The 18,265-nt window shown below is 43.7% G+C and overlaps 1 protein-coding gene across 1 annotated transcript in view; it reads right to left on the bottom strand.

Moving 5' to 3' along the window:
• The window catches only part of LOC149496228 (uncharacterized), an 18,526-nt gene extending 2,641 nt beyond the window's left edge, over nucleotides 1-15,885 (bottom strand). The window contains exon 1 of the mRNA XM_089721304.1: nucleotides 15,151-15,885. Within this exon, the coding sequence (XP_089577430.1) occupies nucleotides 15,151-15,885 (735 nt within the window). The remainder of the gene's footprint in view (nucleotides 1-15,150) is intronic.
• Between the last annotated feature and the right edge of the window lie 2,380 nt (nucleotides 15,886-18,265).

Genomic DNA, 18,265 nt, shown 5'->3' with positions numbered 1-18,265 from the left:
TTTGATTTTTTGCAGTGTACCCCACGGAGATTAAGCTCTTTCTGATTCGCTTATAATTAAATTTGCCTAATAACATGAAAACTTAAAACCTGTTGATTATTTGCACGAATTGAGAATCTTTTTCTCATTGCATAAAAAATGAATTCAAATGAATTTCTTCTCTTCTGTTCAAACTTCTGAGTCTGGATAGCAAGTAGCGCTGATCGGCAGGTCTCTTTGATTATGCGACGGACAGCCAAAGCGTCCTCCCTGTTACCGCAAACCATCCCTAATCCTTTTGGGGGTGGACCATGAGTATGCGTACCATTGGACCCAACGCAGGAAACTCTTTGTTTCACATTGTGGTTTAGTATATCCTTACTCAAGTTTCCAGGGTCCCTTAATAAGCCGATTCTCTATTTGTGTCATAGCCTATAGAACCGATCCCTTAGGACTGTATGCACCCGATGATGCTGAATCATTCCATTAAAAATGAATTATGACGTGTTGTTGTGCGCATTCACGACATACCATAAGCATTAAATAAAAAGAAAAAGAGAGAGAAGAGAGTGGAGGGACACAAAAATATCCTTCTATTTGTCAGTCATGCACAGTTGGACAGAGAGTCGATCTACCTCATATCAGTTACTCTGACACACGATACCGCCCACTATACCCTAATGCGATTACCCTTACACTTACAGGTACCCCCTGTGCAAGCGACCACAATAATACCAGACACGCCTACAGTGCTATCACCAACCTCAACTACACCGATGGCATCACTAGTTGACATCCAAACTCTCATGGAACAAATGGAAGCCAGAATACAGGCTAGGATGAATGAGGCATTGGCTGCCCAAAGAACCGCCCTATTAGCTGAATTAAGTGGTGGTAATGGAAGTGGGGCTTCCGCTGGGGGGAGTGGTCCTGCTGCCTCCAACCAAGGACCTGGCTCTACGCCTACGTCTTCAAACCCTAACTTGGATGAAATGACCTCCAAAACTGCTTCTGAGCTGGAAGCTCAAAGAATGAGAGAAAAACTGGAATTGCTAGAAAGGTCTGTTACTGCTTTAAAGACCCACAAGGAGGTGGTGGACATGGACTCTTTGTCCTTGTTCCCCGAAGCAAGACTACCAACCAAGTTCAAAATGCCAAACATGGACAAATTTGATGGAACTACCTTGTCCTAAAACTACATTGAAAATGTATGTGGGTGCCCTTAACCCCTTTGGATTGAGCAGCGAGCTCCTTGCTCAGTTGTTCCAACAATCCCTGACTGGTGCTGCTTTGAGGATGGTTTGTCAGTTTGGACCGCTCTAAGATGAAGACCTGGGAGGATGTTTGCAATGCTTTTAATTCTCAGTATCACTATAATATAGAAGTTGATGTTACTCGAAGAGAGCTAGAAACTACCAAACAGAAGAACAATGAACCCTTTTCCTCGTTCCTTACGAGGTGGAGGGCCAAGCCGCCCAAATGATCAATCGACCTTCAGAACAAGAACAGGTAGACATAATCCTTAAAAAATTTATTGCCTGTCTATCAACAACAGTTACAAACTCAATATCTGCCATCATTCAGTCGCTCATTGCCACTGCTACGAAGGTGGAGGATTTACTTCAAATGGGGCAACTAAAAGAAGAATCGGGGACCTCAAAATACAAAAAACCTAGTCAAGTTAGCAAAGTCCATGAAGTGGCAAGTATTACTCCCACAAATCCTCTACGTGTGGGAAATATGAGAACCGGCAGTCAGCCAAGAAGAACCTACACTGATCTCGGAATGCCAATCCTTTTAGTATTCCGAGAGGCTGTAAAGGCAAACTATATCAAACCTTTGGAAGCAAGACCACCACCCAACCCACTACCAAGGAATTACAAAACCGATGAATATTGTGAGTATCATCAGGGATATGGGCACAAGACTGAAGCATGTTGGACCCTCAAAAATCGCATTCAAGACCTAGTGGATAATGGTTCGATTATTCCACGAAGCAAACCCAACATTAGCACTAACCCTTTACCAAATCAAGGGGTAAATGCTGTTGTTTCTGACCGAGAATTGACCGATCCTTTCGAGCTATTCTTGGAAATGAATGAAATCTGTGTCCTAGACCTGAATGACCTATCTGAGGAGGTCGATGCTATAACCAGAAGCGGGAGACAGTATGAACCTCTAGTCTTGGACAAAATTTCAAATAATCCCTACCAAAGAACAGAGGAGAAGGAGGATCCGGTCCTATCACAATTAAAAAAGACACAAGCTAAGGTGTCAATCTGGGAACTTTTAGCATCATCTTTTCCTCATCGCCAAGCTCTTTGCAAGGCTTTGAGCCAACTTCAGACATCGGTAGAGGTTAGCCCTGAAGTGCTAGTGTCCACCTCTCACTCAATCATCTAAAATACAAAGCATCGGGTTCTCTGATGATGACCTACCTAAGGAGGGAAGGCAGTCACAACAACGCTCTTTATGTCACCATTCAGACTAGAGACAAAACTGTACCCATGGTTCTCATTGACAATGGGTCAGCATTGAACGTCTGCCCACTAAGGGTAGCCAGCTGTTTGGGGTTAGAAGAGACAGATTTCATTCCATCTGACCAGATAGTGAAAGCCTATGATAGTACCCGAAGGGAAGTATTGGGGGTTGCTATGCTAAAATTGACAGTCGGGCCAGCTAGTGATGGAAGTCCCATTCCAGGTAATTGATGTACCAACCAGCTTTAATCTACTTTTGGGTCGACCATGGATCCACCATGCCAAGGCAATACCCTCGTCCTTACACCAAAAAGTCAAGTTTCCTTATGAGGACAAGGTTATTACTATCCAGGGAGATGACTACAATCAGTTGAAAAAGCCGAAAGGCGAGCCTCTCTTTGAGGTCAACCCTGAGACTACCAACTTGCCCCTTTCGGGATTTCAATTTGACACTGTGCAGTTCATAGAAGGGAAGACTACAAACTCCCGAATTCTCTTTGATTTCGGGACGGTGCAGATCAATTGTATAGTTCCTTTAATGCTGAAAATGTCCTATCTGCCAGGAATGAATATGGCAAGGTCCGGAAAGACATACCCCACATTGCAAGCCTGGGAATGTCCGGTGAATGAAGGGACTTTCGGGCTAGGTTATCAGCCTACTGATGAAGACCGTGCTGAGAAGACCAGAAAAGGAAAGAAGAAAAACATACAGATGCCATCACGCTTCTTGACTTTAAATAGTCACTTCTGCAAATCGGGAGAGACGATTCCTTATCGTAACTTCCAAGAACCATTTTACTGCCCGACTGCCAAAAAGATGCTGCCTGGGTTAGAAATATTCTCTGATGTATGGGGTAACAAGCCTGAAACAAAGACCGATCCGAAAGTAGAAGACTTCATGCAGCCTAGTCTCTTTGATGAGGTTGCAGTCATTACAGGAAATGGCGAAGACCAAGATCTGCTGAGCCTAATCAAGCCGAATGAAGGGCCTCTCACCAACTGGTACACTGAGGAGGAGCGTGCTGCTTATGAACCCCCTCCCGAGTCGAACCTAGAGTCAAAAGTCGAAATCAAGTCCTGTATTGAGTTTGAGTCTGACCCCGAGTATGAAACTGAGCCGGAGTCCAGTCCCAATCCTGAGTCGTCTGTGTCGGATTTTGAAAATCCAGGTTTTAAATTTGATGTAATCTTTGAAGACGATTCCGTCATAATCAATAAAGGTTTGCAGATTCTTGATTACCCCGCGTGTCTATCTTTCCAAGCATTTCCAAGCAAAAATAAAGAAAAGAAATAAACGAAAGTAAAAAATGAAAAAGAAAAAATAATAATTGGCAAAGAAGAAAATGAACTATACATACATTGCATTTGACTGTGTGAACAGGAAACAAGTCAGTGAATGCTTGAAGAAGTTCGCCGATTGCTTCATGTGGAAGGCAAGCGACATCACGGGAATTGACCCAGCAATAGCGGTACACAAAATCCCAGTATACCCCGAGGCTAAGCCTAGTAAAACAGAAGCTAAGAAGGCTGAAGACAGAATGGTCTTTGAAGATCAAGGAAGAAGTGGCCAAGCAACTGGAAAACAAGTTCATAGAACCCATCGCCTACCCAACATGGTTAGCAAATATTGTGCCAGTGCCGAAGAAAGATGGCAAGGTCAGAATGTGTGTTGATTATAGGGATTTAAACAAGGCGTGTCCGAAGGATGACTTCCCCCTACCGCATATTGACTTGTTAGTAGACCGAATGGCGGGACACGAGATGGTCTCCTTGACCGATCTTGCTGTCGGATACAACCAAATAATGATGCATGTGCCAGACAAAGAGAAAACGGCATTCATCACGGAATGGGGAACTTATTGCTACAAAGTTATGCCTTTTGGGCTCAAAAATGCCGGGGCAACCTATCAAAGAATGGCGACAGCCATCTTCCATGACATGATTCACGAAGAAGTAGAAGTGTACGTGGACGACATGGTTGTTAAATCGAAAACAGCTGAAGAGCATACAACAGCACTCGAGAAGTTCTTCCTTAGGCTTCAAAAGTATAATCTGAAGCTCAACCCAGCAAAGTGTCTGTTCGGAGCTACATCCGGAGTATTTCTGGGGCATATGGTCAGTCGAAAAGGCATAGAGATTGACCCTTCAAAAGCCAAAGCCATCCTGGAAATGCCGGCTCCAAGAACGGAAAAAGAAGTCCGGGGTTTCCTGGGAAGACTACAGTATATCAGCCGGTTCATCAATCAACTGGCGGACACTTGTGGCCCTATGTTCAAGTTACTTAGGAAAGGAGTAGCAGTCAAGTGGAATGAGGACTGTCAGGAAGCTTTCAACCAAGTCAAACGATATTTGCTATCCCCGCCGGTTTTACAGCCACCAAGGCTAGGAAAGCCTTTGCTGTTGTACCTATCAGTGACAGAAGAAGCAATGGGTGCGATGCTAGCTCAACAAGCAGAGGATACAAGGGTAGAAAATGCCGTGTATTACCTTAGTAAGAGGATGCTAGAATATGAGCTAAAATACAATAAGATAGAGAAGTTGTGTCTGGCTCTAGTCTGGGCCTGTACCAAGCTACAGCACTACCTCTCGTCTTACACTACGTGCGTTATTTCTGAGTCGAACCCCTTGAAATTCCTTATGGAGAGGCCAGTTCTTGACTGTAAAATGGCTAAGTGGGTGTCGGTGCTCGCAGCTTATGATTTAAAATTTGTACAACGAAAGGCGGTGAAAGGCGGAGCCTTGGCTGATCAATTAGCTGAATTACCAGTCAGAGACCGAATGCTGGAAGTGGAATTTCCTGACGAAGACTTGTTAAACTTAGAAAGTGAAGTCTGGGAGATGTACTTCGATGGAGCTTCGAATTATCATGGAAATGGGGTTGGAGTTGTATTCAAAACTCCTTGTGGAGAATACATCCCAATCGCAGTCAAATTGGATTTCAACTGCACTAACAATGAAGCCGAGTATGAAGCTTGCATAAGAGGGTTAGAAGCAGCCTTGGAAAAGGAGATAAAGATCCTCAAGGTTTCCGGAGATTCCAACTTAATAGTCTCCCAGGCTTTAAGGAAATGGAAAATTAAAGAAGAGCGTTTGGTTCCTTACCTACAACGCTTGGATGAATTGGCTCAACAATTTGATTGTTTGTCCTTCCATTACTTGCCACGAGCCAAAAACCAGTTTGCAGATGCTCTAGCCACTCTAGCCTCCATGGTCAATATAGAAGAGGATCGAATCATTCGACCCTTGACAGTGCGGCTACAGAAACAGCCAGCACATATCATGAATTTGGTCGACGATAAGCCCTGGTATTGGGATATACAGAATTATCTTCAGAGTGAAGTTTACCCGGAGGGATCCACCAAAACTGATCAACGGACATTGAGACAACTAACATCCGGATATTTCCTTACTGGAGGAATTCTGTACAAAAGAAGTTGGAATGGCCTGCACCTAAGGTGCGTCGATGAGGAAGAAGCTCAAACCATCATGGATTCCTTACATAACGGGGAATCAGGCCCACACATGCACGGGATAGCCTTGGCTCGAAAAATCATGAACCTAGGTTATTACTGGTCAACCATGAAGGCAGATTGTGTGAGGCATGCACAGAAGTGCCACGAATGTCAAATTTTTGCTAAATTGCAAAAACAGCCTCCGGTCAATCTGAATCCTATCACTTCACCATGGCCTTTTGCGACCTGGGGCATAGACGTGATCGGAAAAATCCACCCGAAGGCTTCCAACGGTCACCAGTTCATTTTGGTTGCTATAGATTATTTCACTAAGTGGATCGAGGCAGCCTCTTATTCGATTCTGAATGCCAAGAAGGCAGCACAGTTCGTTCGTACCAACATCCTTTGCAGGTACGGAACACCATTCGAGATCACCACGGATAATGGAGCTCACTTCCAGGGTGAATTTGCTAATTTATTGAAAGAGACGAGAATTCAACATCATAAGTCCTCACCCTATCGTCCACAAACGAACGGGGCTGTAGAAGCTGCAAATAAGGCCATAAAAGTTATTTTGCAAAAGACAATTAAGAAGCACAAAGCTTGGCATGAACAGTTGCCGAACGCCTTATGGGGATATAGGACTTCAATTAGAACACCTACTGGGGCAACCCTGTATTCCTTAGTATATGGCATGGAAGCAGTATTGCCTATTGAGCTGGAAGTTCAGTCGGCGAGGGTTATCCGGGAAAGCCAGATCAGTGAAGCAAATTGGGCTGAGAATTATCATTTGCAGCTCTTGGCTATGGATGAAAAGCGATTGCGAGCAATCCACCAAACTCAAGTTTATCAAAGAAGAATGGCGCGACATTTTAACAAGAGGGTCAAAGACCGGAAACTGGAAGAAGGTTGTTTGGTTCTGAAGGAAATTAGACAACCGGTCATAGATCCACGGGGGAAGTTCCGTCCTCATTGGGCTGGACCGTATGTGTTGAAGAAGATCTTGTCAGGCGGAGCCGTTATTTTGACTGATTTGGATGGCTTGGAATTCACTAATCCATGTAATTTAGATCAGTTAAAAAGATATTTTGTGTAAATTGTAATCATTTGCATAATGTAAAACGAACTACATTAGACCTGATTCTCTTCGGAAAAAAAGAAATTATATATCGGAGATATGTAGGCAGCCCTCATTGGGTACGGCCTAAACATTAATAAAAATCATCATTTCATCGTTCTTTCTTCTTTGCTAATAATAAAAAAAAAAAAATAAATAAAAAATAATAAAAAAATAAAAAAAAAACCTGCTAAGTCGAAAACCCGAAAGGGCGGCTTAGGCAAAAATCGGGGCCCGCTAAGTTGAAAACCAGAAAAGGGCGGCTTAGGCAAAAGTGGGTAGCTCGCTAAGTTGAAAACCCGAAAGGGCGGCTTAGGCAAAAATCAGTGCTTGAATAAATGAAGTTGGAAAATGCTTGGAAAGCTTAATGACATGCCCAATTGAAAGCAATAAAGTCAAACAGTCCAAAGTCAAACAGAAAACCAAAGAGACCAAGAAAAATAAATAATAAAGTCCAAATCCAAAGGAACATACATCCAAAATTCCAAATAACACCCAAAATCCAAAGCCAAAGTCCCCAACAAAAAGTCAAAAGAGTTAAAACAAAGCCAAAACACCAAAAGTCCAAAAGCCTATTAGAGTCTAGGTACCCCGTCGCCTCCGTGGGGCAACGTCCTCTGAGTCATCCCCAGTTCCCGAACTCTCTCCAACATTTCCTGTCTGGGGAGCCAACAGAATCTTCTTATCAGTCCCAGCCTCATTACCAGCGTCAGCCTGAGTCCAACCTTCAAGTACACTCAGCAGTGCGTTCCTCCTCAGCTTCTCAACTGGCCAGACAATGGTCATAAACCAAGACCGGTACTCAGGGGAAGTCTGAATACCAGCAGGATTAGGTGAAGGTCTAACCATATGATGGTCCCTAACCCAGGCCCTAAGGACGGCTCGAGTAACTCCCGGAGTGATGGCTGAATCAGCTAGGGAATCATCCATGGTCGGAACAGTCTGATCTATCCCCATCTGTCTCAGAACGCGCGAAGCACAATACCAAGTACAGTGTGTAAGGCCTAAAAGGTAAACCCGAGCATGACGAGAGCTAACCTGGATAAAGCAGGTAGTGTCATACCAGGGAACAAACCACAATACCTCGTTTGGACCCAATTCAATCAGCCATGAGGTCCATGCATCAGCAGACGGGTGTGTGATCAAGATCCTCCGCATACGATACTGAGAAGGGTTGTAAGGCAAATGGGTAGGAGCAGCGACCACTTGAAGGTGATCCTTCAACCAAACCTGAGTAATGGATCCTTTCTATTACAAGGGAATGAACCAAAACAATAAGTAAGGAAGAGATGAGAAGAAAAGAAGTACCTGGAGAATAATCGGGGAAACCGTCCAGTCCTCGAAGCCTAAAGCAGCTCTGTCAAGGCTCCTGATAGTTTCTGCTAGCACAATGCCACCAATGCAACTCATGTCCTCCATCTGTCGAATCATAGGGCAAAATCGCAGATCCCCGAAGCCTGGGTCCTTATTAAACAAGAAACCAGATAATAAGCAAAATACAAAAGCCCGCATCCTAAGCCTCATCCGGTCTGGGTCATCTGAAAGAACCTCTGAAAATTCATCAATCAGGGGCAGCAGAATCGCCTTCTGATCGTCAACAATCATCGCCCTAGCTTGTGGCCGGCTGAATTGAAATAAACTTTCAAATGACCGAACATATCCAACTTTAACCTCATGCCTGACTAAAGGGGCATTAGGGTCACACCCTATGATAGCACAAAACTCCTCGAAAAGAGGACACATCTCCTCCATCATGGCCCCGAACCGAAAAACATGGGCCTCAGGGTCCCAGAATCTGATACAGGCCCATAAAAAGTTCCAGTCGATCACTACCCCCCTGAGAGTAATGATAGGAGAGAGGCCATACCTCTTCAAGTTGATCTTTTCAACTTTGGAGAGACTCCTAACCCAGCTGTGCATGCTATGATTGAAAGAAGGATTCATTCTTTGGAAAAGATAAATACAGAGAGAAAAGAAGAAGATAGAAAATGAGGAATGAGTGAAGAGCCAAGACAAAGAGCAAGCTTTTATAGGAGAAGATGCACCGAATGAAGGCGGCAGCAGCCGCCGAATGATGGCGGCAGCAGCCGCCGAATTGCCACCGAATGAGGGCGGCAGCAGCCGCCGAATGATGGCGGCAGCAGCCGCCGAATTGCCACCGAATGACGGCGGCAGCGGCCGCCAAATTGCCACTAAATGATGGCGGTAGCGACCGCCACGCAAAAAAAAAAAAAAAAAAAAAAAAAAATATATATATATATATATATATATATATAATAAAAATGAGAAAAAATAATGATCATAAAAGTAAAAAAAAAAAATAATAATAATAAAATAACCATAATAATAAACTCATTTTGTTTCATGCATACATATATTTCAATACTAACCAAGTGCAGGTACAAAACAAAACTCAACACAAAGATACAGTACAGAAGCATGGTCAAAGTTTAGTACAGTAGTCAGATAAGAAAGAAAGAAAGAGGAACAGAAAAATTCGGCAACCATGACTTCAGCGACGGGGCCTCTGCCTTCTCTGATCACTGTAAGCCTCACGAGTCCAGGACGAAGACAGTTCTTGCTGCATCCCGAGCATCAATTCCATCATTTGATTGATCAATCCGACAGGAACCTACAAAAAAAAAAAAAATGATGAATGATGAAAATGAATGCAAATCAACGTCAAATCTCTTATGAATCATTTTTGTGAGAGATTTAGCAGTTTTTACGTACCTCGGTAATGTCCTCAGAAGGCAGAGCCAAGCGATCCACATGGTTCAACGAGACTTCTCGAAAGGCTAAAGGAGCGTCAGGAGTATGGTAGGAAATGCTGTACGGAAGACGTAAATTGGCCAAGTCTGAATGAAGTGACCCGGTAGCCTCTGTCACAGCCCGGGGAGCCCTGGAATGGCCGGCCGAGTGGCTAGGGCCGGCTTGAGATGAACCTTCAGCCCGAGTAGAAGAAGACGGATCAGTCGTAGGCCTCCTCTTTGGAGTCCTACTCGAAGAACCAGCGGCCCGAGAAGAGCGGGTAGCGGGCGGATGGAAAGGAGCTGATCTCTGAAAACTATCAAGCCGCGATCCAATAGGCTGCATCAGAAAGAGTCTGCAGAACTCAGCATAATCTCCCTCCAAGATGAACTCTCCATACGGAATACCCTCAGTATGCGCATCAGTGAGAGTCATCTGCCTGCCCGTTCGCATGTCCCCGGGAGGAGGATAAGGGATGGAACGACAGCTCCTTATCTGAAAGCCTACTCTCTCGCCCAGGTAATATCGTCTCAGGACGGGATGCGACGGGATCACCCTCCATCGAGACAAGTCGTCCGACCTCTGAAAATGAGGATCAACCTGGATCCAGCTCTGTAGGCGAATGGCCATAGCCCCCACTTCAACCTATAAAAGACACCAATATGTTGATAAATCTTTTTTATTCAACGTATTCGAGAATTACTGAATACATACCTGCACCGGGCTACACGTATCAAAAAAGGTTCTCAGGTCTTTTAGCGAGTGTTTGTGCCGACTGGTATGAAGGTTAGTTCGATACCATCTCCAAGCCAAAGGTACCAGCCCTAATCCGAGATCCGCATGAATCTGCTCCGGGCGAGTGTAAGGAAAATACTCAAATGCCCAAAGCTGCAACAAAGAAGAAACAAAAGTCAAAAGAGGGCTAATAAAACAGAAAAATATACAGAATGTTCTTCGCATTACCTCCCAGAAGTAGTAGGTCCCGCTAAGTTTACAGTGGCTCCGACTCAGATCGCACATGTCATCATACATACGGCTCAGAATAGCGCCGGCCCAGTCGTACTCCGTGAGATGGGCTAGGTTTTCTAAACTCTTCAAGATAGAAGGATTAAACCTTTCCTTCCTGTTGGACCAAAAGGTCGAAGCAAACATCAGCAACAAGGTGAACCTGGCAACCTGAGTAGCAGTCAGCTTTCCCCGCCTATGTCTAGCATAAATGTCGGGGGCTTGGAGATATAGCCAGCGCCTAGAAACACTCAAAGCTGGAGTAGCGGAGCCTGGCCCGACAATCCGAGGCAGGTCTGTACCAATTAATTCCACCATCCGATCAGAGGAAACCTCTGTCCTCCAGTCATCATATAATTCGATCGCCCGAATACCGAAAGGGATTCCGGTAATCACAGAAAAATCCACCGGGGTCATTGTCATCTCGCCCCAAGAAAAATGAAAAGTGTTAGTAGTATCCCACCATCTCTCGGCCAAAGCACCCAGCAGCTCCTTGTGGCTATTTCGGCCGGCATCAAATTGCCTCAGGTAACCCAAACGGGACGGATAGATGATTGCCCCGACCGGGTGGCTCGGATCCAATATCTCGATCGGGATTTCGGACATAGAGGTCTCAGCCACATCCAATCTAATGTGAGGATCCTAAAGGTAAAGCAATATAAGAATTGTTCCTTGGTTCTTTACTAAGGATAATATCTTAGCACGCATACTAATAAGACAAACTGAAAAAAAAAAAAAAAATCACTTTCAGGCCACAGAGGCCCGAAAAATCACTTTCAGGCCACAGAGGCCCGAAAAAATCACTTTCAGGCCACAGAGGCCCGAAAAATCACTTTCAAGCCACAGAGGCCCGAAAAATCACTTTCAGGCCACAGAGGCCCGAAAAAATCACTTTCAGGCCACAGAGGCCCGAAAAAATCACTTTCAGGCCACAGAGGCCCGAAAAATCACTTTCAAGCCACAGAGGCCCGAAAAAATCACTTTCAGGCCACAGAGGCCCGAAAAATCACTTTCAAGCCACAGAGGCCCGAAAAATCACTTTCAGGCCACAGAGGCCCGAAAAATCACTTTCAGGCCACAGAGGCCCGAAAAATCACTTTCAGGCCACAGAGGCCCGAAAATCACGTTCTGGTCACAGAGGCAAATAATAATAATAATAATAATAATAATAATAAGAGGCGTACCTGAGCGAAGATGCCTGTTATAGAGGCGTGAGTGCTAGCGTCCGCCGTAAGATTGACGTCGTCTAGCGAGATCCCCAGAGACCCCAGGTATTCCTCACCGCTCAGATCAGAGGAAGCCATGAAAGAAGCCTTAAAACCTAGAAAGTTGAGAGAATTTGAGAGAGTTCCTTAACTTAGAAAGTTTAGAATGAATGAAATTGAGTTTTTCAAGCTATTTATAAGCAAATAGCCAAAAGGCGGGTCTTCCGGACGCGTCCAATTTTCGCCTACAAAATTTACGTTTCGGACAACCACCGACTCCCATAAATCATTTTTTATGGTCGACGGTGGGGGGCAACTGTGAACACCAAAATTTTGAGGCTCAGAAAGCCTGTTTTTCCGGACTGCAAACAATCCGGCCGGACCGGAGGCTATTTCGGAAGTTCACCGAAAATATGTCAATATGGTACTTAAAATGTCCGGAATGTCGCGAGGATCGCGGAACAGGTCCCGGAATATTTTTTGGAGGTCCGGAACTCCCAAAAAAAGGCTCCCGGAGCGAGGCACGGTGGCCAAACCGACCACGGCGGCGCAGGCCGCCGGGCACGGCGGGGCCGGTCGCCGGGCACGGCGGGGCCGGCCGCCGGGCCTGGCGGCAGCTGCCGCCCAAACTGGGCGGTAGCTGCCGCCCCCCCGCGCGGGCAAGGCCGCTCGCCCCGCGAGAGCGTTGCCTCTCGCCCCGCGCGGGCGAGGCCTCGGGCGAGGCCGCTCGCCCCGCGCGGGCGGGGCCTGTCGCCCCGCGCGGGCGAGGCCTACCGCCAGCACGCGCGGGGCCTGTCGCCCCGCGCGGGCAGGGCTTGGCCCCCCACCCCCTGGGCGAGCCCTGTCGCCCCACCGACAGGGCGGTAGCTACCGCCCTCCCGGGCGGTGCCTACCGCCGAGCCGGGCGACAGCTGCCGCCCAGCTCCTCCGGCGGCAGCTACCGCCGAGACAGGCGGTAGCTACCGCCGGGGATCCGAAAATGGCCTATAAATAGGCCATTTTCAGACCATTTTTGGCACGCCTTGTCTGTTTTGACGGACGAATCCTTCTCCCTCTCACGCTCCTTGCGTTTTCTTTACCGCTTTTTGCATTTTAATTTAATTTTTATTGCATTTTTATTGTGATATTTGACCACTAAAATTAAATAAAATTAAAAATTAATTAATATACCTAAACGAGGAGCTTAACCTGGAGTTAAGAAGTGGTCGACGATTGAATCAGGTACGTAAACGAAACTCTGCCTATTTAATTTTAGCACTTCATGCATGCTTCTTTTCTACTCTTAATAATTCTATAATTGCATAAACGCATTCACATCATCATTTAGACAAATAAACCGTCTTAAATTAATTTGATTAAGCTCAAATGCCCGGTTAATCAATAATCGCCGTATTAAAGTTTAAATCCGACAATATTGGCTAAAAGAGCCAAGTTAATTGATAACTACGGTTCAACTGCCTTATTTCGAACAAATCCGGCTTAAGTCCAATTAATCAATAATTGTGACTAAAAGCCTAAATCAACATTTTTTGGCAAAATGCCTACAAATCAACCTTTTCGGCTAAAAGTCGTAAAACCGAACCATTTTGGCGAAACGCCTTAAAATCAATCTTTTTCAACTAAAAGTCGTAGAATTGAACCATTTTGGTCAAAGGCCTCAAAATCAACCATTTAGGCGACAATCGCCTAAATCGCGCATTTTGGTAAACCAATTGCCTAAAACAACACCTTTTGGCCAAAGGCCTAAAATCAATCATTTTAGCGACAAATCGCTTAAAATCGACATTTTTGGCAAAATGCCTTTAAAATCAACCATTTTCGGCTCAAAGCCGTAAAATCGACATTTTTGGCAAAATGCCTTAAAATGAACCAATTTTCGGCCAAAGGCCTAAAATCAACCATTTTAGCGACAAATCGCGTAAAATCGACATTTTTGGCAAAATGCCTTTAAAATCAACCATTTTCGGCTCAAAGCCGTAAAATCGGACAATTTTGGCCAAAGGCCTAAAATCAACCATTTTAGCGACAAATCGCTTAAATCAACATTTTTGGCAAAACGCCATAAAATAAATCAATCATTTTGGCGACAATCGCCTAAAATCAATCATTTTGGCAATCTAATTGCCTAAATCAATCTTTTGGCAAAATGCCTTAAAATCAATCAAAATCAACATTTTTGGCATCAAATGCCTAAAATCAAATCAATCAACTCTTTGGCAAAATGCCTAAACAAAAATCAGGCACGAAGCATACACACAATCATGCACGAAGCATACACAAAATCATGCATAAAGCATACACACAAAATGCACAAAGCATACACAAAATCATGCACAAAGCATACACACACTCATGCATTAAGCATACACCTTCAAAGCCCTTCAAAGAAGGCCTATCGAACTACGTTGACTTTGATCTTCCATTCAAACGGAAGTACGTAGGCACGTTCGGGATTTCACCCCGGGCGGCAAGTCAAAATCACATAAACATTTCATTTGGTCCAATTACATCATTCACCTTGCAAAGCATTCATTCATCGGTTAGTTCATCAGCATGACATAGTCTCGGGATCCATCTCGGGTTCGTAGATTGTGCCTTAATCATTGGGATAATTAATCTAGCATTTAGGTTAATTAAAATTGGAGTCATTTAGGGTTTTTTCCTAGTTTACCCGAAAATAATTAAACAAGGTGGCGACTCATACATTCACGTGCATTTCTGTCCTTAGTCACATGCATTCACCATGCCTATGATATTTGGGGGAGGGGTTCACACCAACCACTCAGTTTTTCTTTTCATCCAAGAGGAGATTTTGCTGCGCAAGTCATTGCACTCTATAGTAATAATAGACTGCTTCTTTTTATTCTTCTTTCCTTTACTTGGTTTTGAAATCCCAAGTCTTTGGTGGATGGGGGTTCTGCTTTTTCTTGGTATTGCACTTTCTAGGGTTCAAATTCGATTAAAGACCGAAATGCGATTTGAAGGAGCTCCTAATCAACTGAAAACAGAAGCTCTCGAAACTTTGTGTTTTGTCTTCTTTATTTCTTCAGCAGAAATATAATTAAAGGTTTTTTTCTGATTTTCAAGCATAAAGGAGCAAATGCTTGATACCCTAGACCAACTTTAGACTTTTGATCAGCAGTATTCTTCTCCTTTCATACTTTGTGAATCCCAATTGACGACTGTTCACCATCTTCGAAGTCCTTTGTCAATTTGGCTACATCATTAGAACCATACCCAGCTTTAGCCAATAATTTGTAAGCACTGGGGTCAAAACCACTTGTTCTTGTGGCTGGCAATGCTCCAAGCTCAACTATCAAGCTCTTGGAAGGCTTTGTAAAACCTTTCAACAGTGATTTAAAAACTTTAGGGGAAACAAGACTGGTGATTGGTAGTGTCAAATCTTTCAAGCTTTGTATGATATCTTCTTGATTTGAGGAAGAAGATTGATCATCTTTGCCTTTGGAGACATGTACAAAATGAAGCTTTATTTTTTTAACAACTATTTGACTTGTCTTTGCTAAGGCATTATAGTCGCTTTCTTTTGTTGAGGAAGATTCCCCTTCTTCAATCTTCTTTGCAAGAGCCCTTACTTTAACTTCCTCAAGAGCTGGTTGAATTTCCTCAATCGAAAATTCTTCAATGTAGAACTTTGCATCGACGAAATATGATTCAACTTCAGTGGATGACTTTGAATCAGCTACGACCATTCTTACTTTTCCATCTTTTGAGTATTTGAAACATTGATGGTCAGTTAAAGGCAATACCTTATTTCCATGAATCCAAGGACGCCCTAAAAATATGTTGTAAGTTGTTCTTGCATCAATCATATGAAGAAGAACACTTGACTCCATCTCATCAGTACGCAACTGAAGTTGAATTCTACCAATAGCCATTTATCCATTCTGGTTGAAGCCATGTATGACCAATTGACTTTACTTTAGTTCATCCATAGGTATGCCAATTTCCTTGAAGGTCTTGAGAGGCATAATGTTGACGGCTGAACCTGGATCAAGCAAGATTCAATTCGCCTTCCTTTTGTAGATATAACCTGCAACAAACAAAAAGCACGCGATCTACATCAGTAAAGGTGATCTTTTCAACAGTCATATAGTAGGCCTTTGCTTCTTGAGTGTCCACATTGTTATCTTGTTTGAGCTCTCCCTCAACATGACAGCATGAAATACACAATTTAGCATCCATTAACTCCTTTGGCATGTATTCCACCAAAGTAATTGGTTGCTTAGGCTTCTGTTCTATGCAATCTTCTACCTGCGATTTGAAGATCTTTCTCGGCCCTCGAGACTTTGATTGAATCTTTGAGGAAGCAAGTTGTGTTGACTTGACAAGCTTCTTCAACACCTTATTCCTCTTTGGAGTCACCTTGGATAGAAGTGGGTCCCTCCTTTTACTTCTTTTGCGAGTAACCAAAGTCCATCCTTCATCTTCAAATTGATTCTCAGTAGGCTCATTGCCCCCATCAGTGCTCTCATCTCCTTGTAGCAAGCTGAACTCATTCAGTATAGAAGCTTTGTTTGGAATAGACACCTCAACATGAACCGAGTCCAAAGAGCCAAACCTTATTATTTCTTTTCTTGTGGATATCGGTGATTCATCAACCACTATTATTATCAAATTGGCAGTCGATTCCTCCTCATCGAAAGTGATGACACCATTCTTTTACAACTCTATGATTTTGTCTTTCAACATGAAGAACTTTCCAATTGGATGGCTAATTAGCCTATGATATTTACAATAGTTTAGATCATCCACCCGAGTTGCTTACTCCAGGCACTTCATCTCTAGCGATTGGATGAGTTTAGATTTAAGCATCCAACATACTTGAAATGTCAGAATCAGAAAAAGATAGCTCTTTTCCTGCTGCCTCTTCTTCAAAGTAGCCTTTTTTCTTTCTATTGGCTGAAAAGGAGCAGACTTTACAAGCTGCTTTTTCTCATTTCTAGGTTGTAACTTGATTGGCATTGTTGTTCCAGCCATAGACTACTTACTTTCTGACTTGACAAGTGTTTTAGCGAGTTTTCGCACTTTCGGCTTTTCTTTCCCCTTTTTTTGTTCCTGAACTGGGACATTTTGATTCCCATGATAAGAAATATTGAGCTCCATGTCATGAGCCCTAGTAGCCAACTTTTCAAAAGTATGAGGCTTGGTCACTTACAAGATATAGCACAAGCCCCAATGCATGCCCTTGATGCATATATCAATTGCTGAGGATTCTAATAGTCGATCTTTGCAATTCAAACTGAGACTTCTCCATCTTTCAATGAAGTCAATAACAGATTCTTCATTCCATTGACGAGTAGTAGTGAGCTTAATCATACTAACTACACATTTGGTGCTGTAAAAGCGATTGAGGAATTCCCGCTCGAGTTGTTTCTAGATATCAATAGAACCAGGCTTGAGATCCGTGTTCCAATCAAAGGCATTTCCTTTCAAGGTCTAAACGAATTGTTTGACGAGCAAATCGCTGTCTGTTCCAGCATTGTTACAAGTTTCCATAAAGTGGGCTACATGCTATCTTGGATTTCTCTTTCCATCAAATTGTTGAAATTTGGGAGGTTGGTAATTTGATGGCACCCTCATCATGTCGATCCTCAAAGTGTACAGCTTTGAATAAATGTAGGAAGGTTGCATCGTAGTCTCCAACTAATCTTTCAGGGCTTCTTTAATCAGCTCCTTTAGTTGAATAGTTGAGATAAAGCCATCAGTAGTAAGTTTGACACATTTTTCTGGGGTCTCCTTTGATGGCATCTCGTCGGTGGTATAAACCCTTTGAATGTAGACTCATCCTTGTCAAACATCTGACTTTTCCCTATCACGCCTTCTAACTTGTTCATGAGATATGCAATTTGGTTATCTTTCTCCTGAAGAGCATGATTGAGAGCTTCTAGTTGCAGCCTCAGAGCATCCAATTGTTCTCCTGTTGATACAGTTCCAGTCATCATAATAGACATGACATCAAAATAGTTTGTTGAAACAATTGACCGCTTTTGGAAATGCTTTTCTCAGCAGACTCCACAAGAATTGGCGAAGCAACAGCTTGTTGAGGCAATGGAGTCGTCTTTTCATAGATTTCAGCGACGGACTTTGTCTTGATAATTGCATCAGCACTCGAGTCAATAGTATATCTGACATTGAGAGAATTTGAAGCGCCAGTTTGTGCGGCCTTTGAAGTGACAGTGATCTTCTTTGGTGCCATTGAATCTTTCGGCTGATTTGCCAAAACTCCGAGATTTGCCAAGTGAAGAGATGAGAGGT

This window comes from Jatropha curcas, chromosome 5, assembly GCF_041381405.1.
Source record: "Jatropha curcas cultivar XTBG-Jc1 chromosome 5, XTBG_Jcur_1.0, whole genome shotgun sequence".
In the NCBI taxonomy this organism is placed as follows: domain Eukaryota; kingdom Viridiplantae; phylum Streptophyta; class Magnoliopsida; order Malpighiales; family Euphorbiaceae; genus Jatropha; species Jatropha curcas.
The sequence above is the reverse complement of the archived record's forward strand: the minus strand, read 5'-3'. Positions and strand labels throughout refer to the sequence as shown.